Below are 12064 nucleotides of genomic sequence, written 5' to 3'. Positions count from 1 at the left end.
ATGGATCTCCAGGTGGACCCGGGAGAGCGGACGCGGGAAAACAGCCAGGGCATTCTGGAAAGTACAGGCAGTGAGGTGGGACAGGGCAGGAGGACGTGGAGCCTGGCACGCAGTGAGACGTTAGGGTGACGAGCCCGGCGCAGCGCGGCCGGGTGGTTCCGTGACGTGGTAGGCGCCGCGGGAGACGGTGACCTCAGGGGGAGGGGATGACTTGGTTAGTACACGGGGTGGGAAAAATCGGCTGGATGGGTCCATCTCGGGGGAATAAATAGCCCAGCAGAAAAAGGAAGTTGGGCCCTGGCCAGTTTGGCTCAGCGGTTAGAGCGTCGGCCTTCGGTCCAGAGAGACCCGGGTTCGGTTCCCGCTAAGGGCGCGTACCTCGGTTGCAGTTTGTCCCCGGCCCTGGTTGGTTGTGCGGGTGGCGGCCACTCGATGTGTCCCTTTCATGTCGATGTTTCTCTCTCTCTCTTTCTCTCTCTCCCTCCCACTCTATCTGAACAAAAAATGGAAAAATGTCCTCAGGTGAGGATAAAAAAAAAAATGGAGTCGGAGCAGAAATTGGTGTTTCCCAAAAGGAGAGAATTACAAATGGTCAGTGAGGTTCACAGAAAGTTTAATCTCACCAGGAGCCCAGTGAGGGCAGCTCACATATTTCTAGAGAACAGTGTTCTTTAGGGGAAGTTTTACAAAGGTGAGTTTGTGCCTCCTGGTAAAAATCTGAAGCAATCTGAAAGGTTATCCATATGCAACTTCTCAAATGATGGTCTTTTTTATTATTTATTTTTTATTATTTTTTTATCCTCACCCAAGGACATCTTTTTTTCTTTTTTGCATTTATCTTGAGATACAGTGGGAAGGAGAGAAGGAGGAAGAGAGAAAGAGAAACATCGATGTGAGGGAGACACATCGAGTGGTCACCACCCACACAACCCCAACCGGGGCCGGGGACAAACTGCAGCCAAGATACATGCCCTTAGCGGGAACCGAACCCGGACTCTGGTCTGCGGCTCAACGCTCTAACCACTGAGCCAAACTGGCCAGGGCTGAGGGTCCTTTTTATACCGTGGAATGTTGTGTAACTATCCAGTGATGTCTGTGGCCTAGTCTTTGACACTTAATCATGAAACAGTGTGTGAAAGTCGGTCACTCTGCGCCGTGACCAGCAGACTCTGGCCCAGCCATTGGCTACATCCAGGCCTCCACCTGTTTTTGCCTGGCCCTTGAGCCAAGAATGGTTTTACTCTTTTTTTTTAATGTGTGTTTATTGATTTTTTTTTTTTTTTTTTTTGGAGAGAGAAATAGAACCATTGATTGGCTGCCTCCTGCATGCCCCCACTGGGGATCGAGTAATCCTGACCAGGAATCGAACCGGGACCTCTCAGTCCATGGGGCGACGCTCATTCCACTGAGCCACACTGGTCAGGTGGTTTTACATTTTTAATCATTGATAAAAACCAAAAAAGAGAAATATTTTTTGACACGTGAAAATCACATGAATTTCCAGGGTTCCACAGAGAAAGTTGTCCTGGTGCCCAGCCACACCCCGCTTTTGCCCCATTGGCCATGGCTGCTGGTGAGAGACGGGGGCTCAGACAGACCGCCCGGCCCACGAAGGCTGTGACAGTCCCCACCCGCGCCTCACAGGACACGCCTCCCAGCCCTTGACTATTGTTTGCAGAGTTGAGAAAGGAGAGAAGAGAAGTATTGGCAGTGGTCCTGTGAGGGTGTGTCTCTACTTCCTTACATTTTTCAGATCTAATATTTTTTGCACAAGCCGGTATCACAATTACTCTTTAAGGAATCGAGTTACTTGTTAAAAGTTAAAGCCCCTTCCTCCCCCCTTTATTATAAAGAACTGAAGCACTTATACCTGTCCGTTGCCCTTTGGCCAGAAAGAATCAGGATTTCACTCGGTGCCCCTCCCCCAAGTTGATTTCTTATGCAGCACTCAATCTATTAAAAATGACTGATTCAGTGACGTAGCCCTGGCCGGTGAGGCTCGGTTGGTTGGGCTTCGTCCCATGCACCGAAAGGTCACCTGTTTGATTCCCAGTCAGAGCACATTCCTGGTTGCAGGCAATATAATCCTTTGTGCACTAAATTTCGAGTGGCACTAAATTAAGAGTGGGAAGGAGAGAGAGAGAGAGGGACACATCGACTGGCTGTCTCCCACACGACAAGGACCAGGGCCGGGGACCAACCGCAACCGAGGCGCGTGCCCTTGACCGAAATCAAACCCATGACTCTGGTCCGTGGGCTGACGCTCTAACCGCTGCGCCAAACTGGCCGGGGAATTTGTAATTCTTTATGCACTAGATTTTGAGTCACAGGCACTGCTCCTAGTGACTGGTTTGTTGCCTGTGCTTCTGAAGGCGATATTTCCATTTGAGGTTAGTGGGAATTAAAGTATCTGAATCTTTCCCTTCCACCTCACACATCCCCCAGGTTAGGAACCACTGGTCTGGCCCCTGGCTAGCCCCGGCCTTCTCTAACACCACTTTGGGCCTCATTCACTCTGTCTTTGCCACATTTCCATTCTTACTGCTCTTGAATATGAGATTCATGCCTACCGCAGGGCCTTTGCACGTGCTCTGCACTGGCAGGTGCTGCCTCCCAGATTGAGGCGTGGGTGCTTCGGTCTGGTCACAGTGCCACCGTCTCCTATTTGAAATAGCCGCCACCCCATCACTGTCTTCACTAACGCGGCATCATTTCTGTTCAGTGTACGTGACATCATGTTCGTATCTCTGGCCAGACTGTTTGCTCCTTGGGGGCAGGGACACGATTTGTCTTGTTTAACAATGTACCCCCAGTGCCAAGCACGTGCCGGCCACACGGGAAGAGACGGCAGTAAATAGTTAATGATTGGCAGGATGAAGACCCTGGGCAGTGGTCACAGTTTCGGTCTGTAGTCACTTGCTTCCCACTCTTAGGTCATATTTCTTTTTCTTTAGGAAACTAGGGGGTAACACCGCCCGAGCTGCACAGGTAGGCACAGGGCGGCGGTCCCAGTGTGTCGCGGGTCTGTGCTCATGCCGCGTGTGTTCCCGTCTTTGTAGACGTTGTCTTTCGATCCTGCTTTGAGGGTGGCAAGCGGCCGCCCCCCAATGGCGCTGGTCATGGCAGGTTAGGGGGGCTGCAGGCTTGGCTCTGGGCGGGGTCTAAACACGCTCACGTGCTGTCCGTTTGCCGAGAGGTTTCAGGCGGTCCCGTCTTTGCGAGGACAGTGCATGGTTGTGCTAGCCACTTACACACGCAGATAAATCACTGCATCCTGTGTCCCCAGTCAACCTTCATTGAAGGACTGAAGTACCAGATTTATCCTTTTCCTGTTCTCCTCCCTCCCTGCACCCTCCCCACCACTTCACAACGAGCCCCCTTGAAAACACTAACAAGAGGGCCTGTGGGGGCTCTCTGCCTGGCACATCTGAGGGGTAACGGGGACCCTGCTCACCCTGGGCTGGAATGAGGTGGTGGAGCCCTCTTGGGCCCCATCTGGGGGAATTTAGTGACCGGTGGTCTTTGTGGGGGCACCGTGGGAGCCCTCAGGGTGGACCCCGGAAGCTGGGCACAGTCTCAGTGACAAGACGAGCTCCCCGTAGACCTGCAGCCTCACTCGCGCCGCTCGCTCCTCCCGGGGGGGACGGCGCGTGTCCCGGAACCCCAGCGGCTGTGGGGAGGGGAGCCCGCAGGTCTGGACCGCGCACCAGGGAGTCCGGCTGGGTGCTGGCACCCTCTCCTGGGGGGTCACAGGGCACCCTCTGTCGCTCTGGTCAGGAGTAATTCGGGTCCACACCCTGCCATTTTCCAGTTTCCTGCCCACGTGGGGAACCCGCTCATCCCTGAGCTGCCTGGTGGCCGCGGGCACCCCCCGGGAGGATCGCAAGTGATCTCCCCACACGGTGCGTGTGGTGGGTCGTTACGTGCTCCGGGGACCCCCGTCTCTGTCCTCCCCCCTGCTCTTCCCATGGAGCCCTCGCTGGGGTGTCATCCGGCACCCCCAGGCCCACCAGCCCTTCTGCCTGCCGTTCCCGGCCCCTTTCTAGTCCTGAACCCAATCGCGGCCTCCCCCCCTCGCCCTCCTTTCCTCCTTCGCCGTAGATTCCCCTGCTTCAGTCCACCGTCCCTGACCTCCGCCCTGCGGCCCAAGCACAGCAGAACTGCCCTGTCCACCCTGCTCCCGAGGAGCTGGCTCGGCCCGAGAACACCCAGCCCCTGGCTCAGTCATTGATTGACGAGCAGCGACTCTGGTGGCCCCGGGCACCTGCTCCCTGTGCTCCTGAGTGCCGTGCGCGCCCCTCTGACTTCCAGCACCTCCTCCCCTTGCTGTCAGCCGCAACCTTGTTTCACCGAGAAAGTGAGAGTTCCGAAGAGACCCCCCGCCGCGTCCCCGTCCCACAGCTGACCCCTATGTCCAGTGGGGGTGCAGGCTGGCCGCCCCCTCCTGCTGGAGGACAGTCCTGCGGATCTGTCCCCTCTTGCAGCACCAGTGTCTCTACCGGGTGTTCCCACTGTCACTAAATAAGGTGACTCTCCGCCAGCGCCTTCCACCTTTCAGTCATTGGAAACTGTTGCACGCGGACTTGCTTGTCATGTGTTTGTTCCGTAACGGTCAGCATGTGGGCAGGTGTGTGACACGGGACATCGGGCCCTGGCGTCAGCTGCACCTGGGATGGACCCCCGGCCTCTCCGAAGCTAACGGCGTCCCCACGTGCCTGCTGCGTGACCCCGTGTGAAAACTGGCCACTAAACACCGGAGCCGGCCACCGAGTCCGCTTTCCTTGCCGGCCTTGACCGACCCCTCGCGCGTTTCATTCTCAGTGTGCCTTGTGTAAAATGCCGTTTCTCTCCCAGGACATGGGCAAGTTCTGCCTCACGTACGAGGCCTCCATGACCCGGCTCTTCCGAGAGGGGAGGACGGAGACCGTGCGGTCCTGCACTGTCGAGTCCTGCAACTTCGTGCTGGCCATGATGGACCCCCGCCAGACGGTAACGAGAACGCGCTTCGCCCGCGGCCCGCGGAGGGCTCCTGAGGGCCCTGACCACCTCCTGTGCCTGCTGCTGTCCAGCGGCTCCGTCCTCACCCTTTCGAGGGCACCTGGAGGGTTGAAACGTGGTGGTCGGGACACGCAGAGAGGTTGACGTTTGACCTGGCTCGTTCTGTAACATCTACAAATCAGATTCAACTCCCCGAGAGTGGGGTTTTTTTTCTTTATTGATTTTCAGAGAGAGGAAGGGAGAAGGAGAGAGATAGAAACATCGATGAGAGAGAACATCTAATGGCTGCCTCCTGCACGCCCCCCACTGGGATCGGGCCCACAACCTGGGCATGTGCCCTGACCGGGAATCAAACCGGTGACCTCTTGGTGCCTGGGTCAATGCTCAACCACTGAGCCACACTGGCCAGGCTCCCTGGGAGTCTTTAAAGGGGAGCAGCCCACTGGACCTGCTGTTGGGGTGCCTGCCGCCCGGGGCAGGCTGGAGCCCCGGCTCCCTGTGCAGTACCTTTGAACATCCCGGCAGTGGCCCGTGAAGGGGTATCAGTTCGTTTTCGTAGCTAGAGGAACAGGGATGTGGATGCGCTGAGCCCTGCATGCTGACCCAGAGCCCCGGTGCTCATGCTGATGTTCAGGAGGCACAGCGGGGCTCTGTCTGCTGGGGGCACTGGGGAAAGTCTCCCTCCTTGGGAAGAAAGCAGTAGGTGTCACGCAGATTGCCCTGATGACCGGGTCTCCAGTGGGTGGTCACAGCCCGCACAGGCCTCCAGCCTTCTGTGATTGACCTGGAGGAGCCCGGTCGGACCAAAGGCCCTGTTCTAGGGACGGGTGTTCACGGCCCGCGGTGGCGCCGCAGCAGAACTTCATTTCCAGACGAGAGCTGGGACCTCGGCTCTCCCGCCTGCTCAGGGTTAACCCGGAGATGAAAGGCCAGACAGAGCGAGAGGCCGCAAGCACTTCCGGGGTCACAGAGACGGCTGGGCGGGCAGAAGCCCGCTGCTCCGACGGGAGAGGGGGCGGGTGTTGGTTATGAGCGGGGAGGGGGCGGCGCAGCCACAGAAGGGGGGCGTTTCTGTTGTGGGGATAACAACAGGGTTTGCCACTCTCAACAATGTTGCTCACCTGCAGTCATGAGAGCTGCTTTCTTGTTACCTTTGCAGACACTTTTGAGGGACACACTGTTGCTTTGGGCTCAGTTCCCAGGTTATTTTGCCCCGTTTGAAACGTTCCCAAGGTTTGAGGCATAGGGCGTGCAGGGCAGATGCTCCGGGGCGGCAGCTTCGGCTCATTTTGAAGTGGCTCCGTGTCTGTCATGCTTGCATTCACGATCTCATTAGTGGGACAGGTCCACGCCACCAGGCGGGCTGCACACGGGACCCCCGTGTGCTCCTCCCAGCCCGGGGGAGGGGTGGTCAGTCGGTTGGGCCGCTGGCCGGTGGCCTCAGCCGTGGCTCCTGCACCCCCCCCAGTGGCCTCCTTCCCAGCGTCCGGCGGGCGCACTGCCAGCGGGGCCGGGACCTTCGCCCCGGGGCCTGGTCTGGACTGCACACCTGAGACGCCCCATTCTTTGTTACTCAGGCTGAGCAGAGACTCCGATTATTCAAGATCGCATCCGAGAAGCACCAGCACCTGTACCGCCTGGCGATGACCGGCGCTGGGATCGACCGCCACCTCTTCTGCCTTTACGTGGTGTCCAAGTATCTCGCCGTGGAGTCCCCTTTCCTGAAGGAAGTAGGTCGTGCTTTCCTGCGGCAGCTCCCGTGGGCTCAGTGGCCAAACCAAAGCTTGGTGACTTAGTGCGGCAGCTTTATGAGTAGGGATGGGCTCAACTGTCAGACGATGGACAGTTTGAGATGTGATCCCAGGGTGCATGGCTTCAACCCTGGACCGCTCTGCCCTCCATCGGCCCGCTTGACTTGCAACATGTGAAAAACCATCAGAACAGAGATAATAATACTGACATACTGAAATAATGAAGAAGTGACAAGCCCTGAGTATGTCACTAAGCTGATAAAATTGAATTGTAGGAGTGGCTGTGTTCAACAAGCTGCTTGAGAGATTTCTGAAGGTTAGCAGTTGGCTCACAGGAGGTCCAGCGGCCCCAGCCCCATTAGGAGTCTTAATGTGTCCACCACCATTTCTGCTGGGTACACCGTTAGCTGGCATTGGCCCCTCCAGCCCAGGTGTGCTCACCTGCTCTACCCCCGTCTGCAGGTGTACTGGCCCCAAACAGTCCAAAACCGAGCAGGCCTGTTCTGGTCTCCCACTGGGGCCCCTCGGGGACAGAGGACGGGACTAGAAGTGTCCTTGGAACATTTCCTTGTGTCCATCACCAGGTCTTGTCCGAGCCTTGGAGGTTATCCACCAGCCAGACCCCTCAGCAGCAGGTGGAGTTATTTGATTTGGAGAGGAATCCGGAGTATGTGTCCAGCGGAGGGGGCTTTGGGCCGGTAAGTGAACGGGCCTCTGTGTGGATGAGTGACCAGTCCTGGAGCCAGGACGTCCCCAGGGCCAAGGCATGTCTGTCCCCACCACTCCGGCCTGTCTGAGTTCAGAGAACTATAAAGGAATTCCTGCTGGTTATGAATACAGATGGTTTGCTTTTTCTGCTTTTCACAGATAGGATTTTTTTAAAAATATTTTTTCTTTATTAATTTTAGAGAGAGAAGATGGGAGAGAGATAGAAACATCAATGAGAGAGAACAGCGACTGGCCGCCTCCTGCATGCCCCCCACTGGGGATCAGGCCCACAACCTGGGCATGTGCCCTGACCGGGAATCGAACTGGTGACCTCTTGGTGCAGTGTCGATGCTCAACCACTGAGCCACACTGGCTGGGCAGGATTTTTTTTTTTATCACTATTAAAAGTCTGATTTTAGCCTGGTCAGTGTGGCTCAGTGGTTGAGCATCATGCCTAGCACTGAAAGGGAGCCGGTTTGATTCCCAGTCAGGGCACATGCCCGGGTTTCGGGTTTGATCCCCAGTGGGGGGGGCGTGCAGGAGGCAGCAGATCGATGTTTCTCTCTCACATCGATGTTTCTATCTCTCTCCCACTCCCTCCCTCTCTCTCTAAAAAGAAAAGATTAGAAAAAGAAACACAACTCTTGAGACCCTTCGACGTGACTTGGTTCCTTGCGATCTCATGACTAGTGTTTTCCCAGCGTTTCTTCTACTGACCAAGGCCGGTGCTCACATCGCACCAGTCAGCTTAAGAGACGGGTCCACCGCTTTCTTGGTCCCGTTTTGCCACCTTTCATCAAGCGCTTGTCCTCGCCCCCGCCTGGCGCCGCTCCGGGATCCGGACCCTCAGAAAGCCCTCCTCCACTGCAGCCTTTCCTGACCTTACATTCCCACCCGCTCTGCTCTGCAGGTCGCTGACGATGGGTACGGCGTGTCCTACATCCTGGTGGGAGAGAACCTCATCAATTTCCACGTCTCCTCCAAGTTCTCCAGCCCCGAGACGGTGAGGACCGAACGCAGTCCCCTTCTCAAAGACGTGCGTTTGTTGTTTCCCAAGGGGAGTGTGTCTGGAATTTGCAGGAAATCTCAGTTCACTTGTGTACTTTTACTTGGTTTGGATCTTTTCAAATTAATGAATTTTGAAATTCTCTTAACCTTGTTTTTAAAGAAATGATCTGGTTTGGTTACATGTTTATGTTTGCTGGTAGCAATGCTTTTTTTTTTTTAATCCTCACCCAAGGACATGTTTAAACTGATTTTTTATGGTGTTTTGATTGATTTTTTAGAGAGGAAGGGAGAGAGAGAAACATTCATGTGAGAAACATGGATCAGCTGCCTCCTGCACGCCCCCTACTGGGGATCGAACCCTCAACCTGAGCATGTGCCCTGATGGGGAATTGAACCGGGACCTCTCAGTCCATGGGATGGTGCTCAGTCCACTGAGTCACACTGGCAGGCTGATTTTTTTAAATGTATTTAATAGGGTTACAATGTGAGTGACTCTTGTGTGTGTTGGGGGGGGCTGAGGGTGTCTGGTAGGTGTGGAAGAGGGTCAGAAAGGGGAGAGAAGTTCACGGGGGTGAGTCAAGGCCCTAGACAATGAAGGAGGGGAGGCTAGAGAGGAGGAAAGGGTGTACTGAGGGTAATTCAGGGAAGTGATTGATGAAAGAGATGGGAAGGGTCACTAAGGATAATGGGGCAGGAGGTTGATGGGAGTGATTGGTAGGAATTGGGGTTTTTACCCCGATTTTCAGAGAGAGAGAGAGAGGAACATTGATGTGAGAGAGACACATCCATCAGTTGCCTCCCATACCCGCCCTTACCAGGGATTGAACCCGAAACCTAGGTATGTGTCCTGACCAGGAATCGTACCCGCAACCTTTTGGGTACGATGCTCTAACCAACTGAGCTACCCGGCCAAGGCTGTAGCAATGGTTTTGAATCTTAGTGTTGAAGATCTTGTATAACTTCCAGACCCTGCAGCATTGGAGCGTGGACGAGCACGCACACACACACACACACTCACACTCACACTCAATGAGGCCGGGCTCTGTGGGGTTCTGTGACCGGAACACCTGCCCTGCTCCGAGCATGGCACTGTTAATCCTTATTGACAGTCTCTCCTTGCCATGTTGTACATTGCCTGACAAGCGGGAACCGAACCACAGGCCGACACTGAACCACCGAGCCAGACCGGCCAGGGCTTTTATGTGGAATTTAATGCTTTGACATCAGGGAGCGCTTCCGATCAGACACACACCCACACGCACACACATCCTGTTCTCGTGGGTCCCCAGGTCTCCAGAACGTGCCCCTCACGACAGCCGTGGCCTCCCGGCCGAGAGCCCGGCAGGGGAGAAACGGTGGCTCTCTGGTGGAGTCAGGTTCCGGGGGGCGGCTGGAAACGGGGGAGCTGCCGGGTGGTAACGCCTGTTCGCCTCTGTGTTTCCGCATGGAAGGATTCTCATCGTTTCGGGAAGCACCTGAGACAGGCGATGACCGACATCATCACTCTGTTTGGGTTCAGCTCCAACTCCAGAAAGTAATTCCCAGGACGGCCGCCGGGAAGGAAGTGAGCCCTTCGGATAAAAACCAAATGAAAAATAGCTATTACTCCTGATCCTAGTTCAGGGTGAAAAATTGCTCTAAAAAAAAACAAAACAAAAACAAAAAACAAAACAAACAAAAAAAAACTCAGAACTTCTCTTGCCATCAAGGGTTTGGTGTCTTGTTTTTCTGTGACTGCAGGCTCCACCACGTGAGGTACAGCCCTCCTCCTTTTAGGCAGGTCCTGACTTGAGGGACAGCTGAGGAAGGGCCCCGGGAAGTCTCCGCATCCGCTCTGCCCACGGAGGGATGGGACTGGTGATGAGCTCACGGAGGAGCGGGCGCTGTGACGTCGCGGGTGTCGGAGATGGAGGGGTGGCACTTCCTTGGGGGCAGCCCAGGACCCGGTGTTTAGTTTTAGCAGAGGAGGGTGAGCACGTGTCCTGCCCAGAGAGAAAAGCGCCCTGCGGGCTGGAGATGTTAGCGGCTGGCGGCGGACGTGCCCGTGCCGCCCTCACTGAAACGCTGCGCTTCTGAAGCTTCGTCCCTGCGGTAACTGGCCTCGTCTGGCTCCGTCGCGTGCGTTCGCCTGGCTGTGTTTCAAACACGTAGTGTGAGCCCCTCTAGTCCTGACCTCGCGAGTGTTCAGAACCCAGTGCCTTCAGAACGGAAGGCCCGGAACGCACGGGAGACCGGGAGAAAGGTTGATTTCGGAAAGTCTTTAGATGGAATTGTGGGGGGTCCTCCTCACCTCCTCAATTCACTGAGTGGATAACCCGAAACAGGCATTTTCCCGTGGTTCCCCTACCCCTAGGAAGACTGGTTCCCTTCTGAGGGCAGCTCTGTGGGCCCCCCATGCCTTGGGAGGTGGGCATGCATCAGAAATGGGGAACATTGGCTTGATGGTCGAGTATTGTGTCTGGAGCATTCCCTGAACAATAAAATAGGACGTGTGCCTCGGCAGCGCCGCTTACTCCAGCGATGGCCAGGAGACCGTGACATCCGCCCCTGGGAAAGGAACCCAGCTTGAGCAGAGGGGCCCGCAGGCTCCACGTGGCCAGGGCAGGGCAGCACTGTGTGTCCCAGCGCTGTGTGAGCCTTGGTGCCCGGCTAGCGTGGCGCAGGCGATGGGTGTGGGGTTGACCGCAGCCTACTTTCAGACAAGAGTGCCTTATCGAGAGGGTGAGTGACCAAAACAAGCACTTATGCACTGAATTGTCTTCAGTATTTAATGTAAAAAGAAAGGATCCCGGATTGAAAGACCCACTGTCTCTGGGCTGTCGTGACAAGCTCATCTGCCCATTTAAACACTTGGCTATTTATTTGCCTGACCACTTTGTCCTGGCTGCGCTCCCCTCCGTGAGAGTTCCGCACTCTGTGATCCGAGACGGGGCCGCACGGCCGGAGGGAGAGCAGGCGCTGGCCACAGAGCACACGCGTGTTTTATTTATGACGGTGTTGTAATGGAGAAACCCCATCTGAATGGGCCAAAGATTTCTTTTTTGTCTTAAAAGCAAGAAGGAATGGAAACGGGAAAAACAACCACCATAGTAAGAAAACCCTGTTCGTCTGTGGTACGCAGCCCAGGAGCTGTGGGGGAATGGCCCACTCTGCCGCTCGGGCCGCGCGGCTCCCGATCAAGGCCCCGCGGTCACTCCGAGCCACCTGAATCATGCATTATTGACCACTGACCAGTCTGTGTTACCTAGCGTTCCAGTGTACATGTGTTAGCACTCAATTATACTTGGGCTTATCTCTCAGGTTTTAAATATTTTTGCTAATCAGTGCAGTTGTCAATGCAATTTTTATATTCCTAAAAAGATGGAAGGGTGGACTTTTACTGTACATGTTGAAAGGAAGAGGTGAGAGTATTAAGTATTTAATTTAATCTGGGACAAACCATGGTCTTAACCAGAGCTGTGGTTTGACTTTGTAATCTTGGACTGTGTAGTGCATGTAAATACAATATGCTCTTTTGGATGTAAATCTTAGAAACGCAGTGTGGATGTTATCGTTAATAAAAGCATTAATCCCAGTCTACCACAGTATTTGTTTCTGTC

General features: G+C 55.1%; 1 protein-coding gene across 5 annotated transcripts in view; it reads left to right on the top strand.

The window, feature by feature from the left end:
- Positions 1 to 12064, top strand: part of CPT1A (carnitine palmitoyltransferase 1A) — a 52597-nt gene extending 40533 nt beyond the window's left edge. For 3 of the 5 annotated variants that reach the window (XM_036258192.1, XM_036258189.1, XM_036258188.1), the window contains 5 exons: positions 4855 to 4989; positions 6576 to 6728; positions 7334 to 7447; positions 8368 to 8460; positions 9917 to 10003. In XM_036258192.1, coding sequence (XP_036114085.1) covers positions 4855 to 4989; positions 6576 to 6728; positions 7334 to 7447; positions 8368 to 8460; positions 9917 to 10003 — 582 coding nt within the window. Of the gene's footprint in view, positions 1 to 4854; positions 4990 to 6575; positions 6729 to 7333; positions 7448 to 8367; positions 8461 to 9916 lie in introns of all 5 variants that reach the window. The other 2 variants (XM_036258190.1, XM_036258191.1) reach the window with 2 other exon arrangements.

The sequence above is a fragment of the Molossus molossus genome, unplaced genomic scaffold (assembly GCF_014108415.1).
Source record: "Molossus molossus isolate mMolMol1 unplaced genomic scaffold, mMolMol1.p scaffold_m16_p_13, whole genome shotgun sequence".
NCBI lineage: Eukaryota > Metazoa > Chordata > Mammalia > Chiroptera > Molossidae > Molossus > Molossus molossus.
This window is presented reverse-complemented; position numbering and strand designations above follow the sequence as displayed.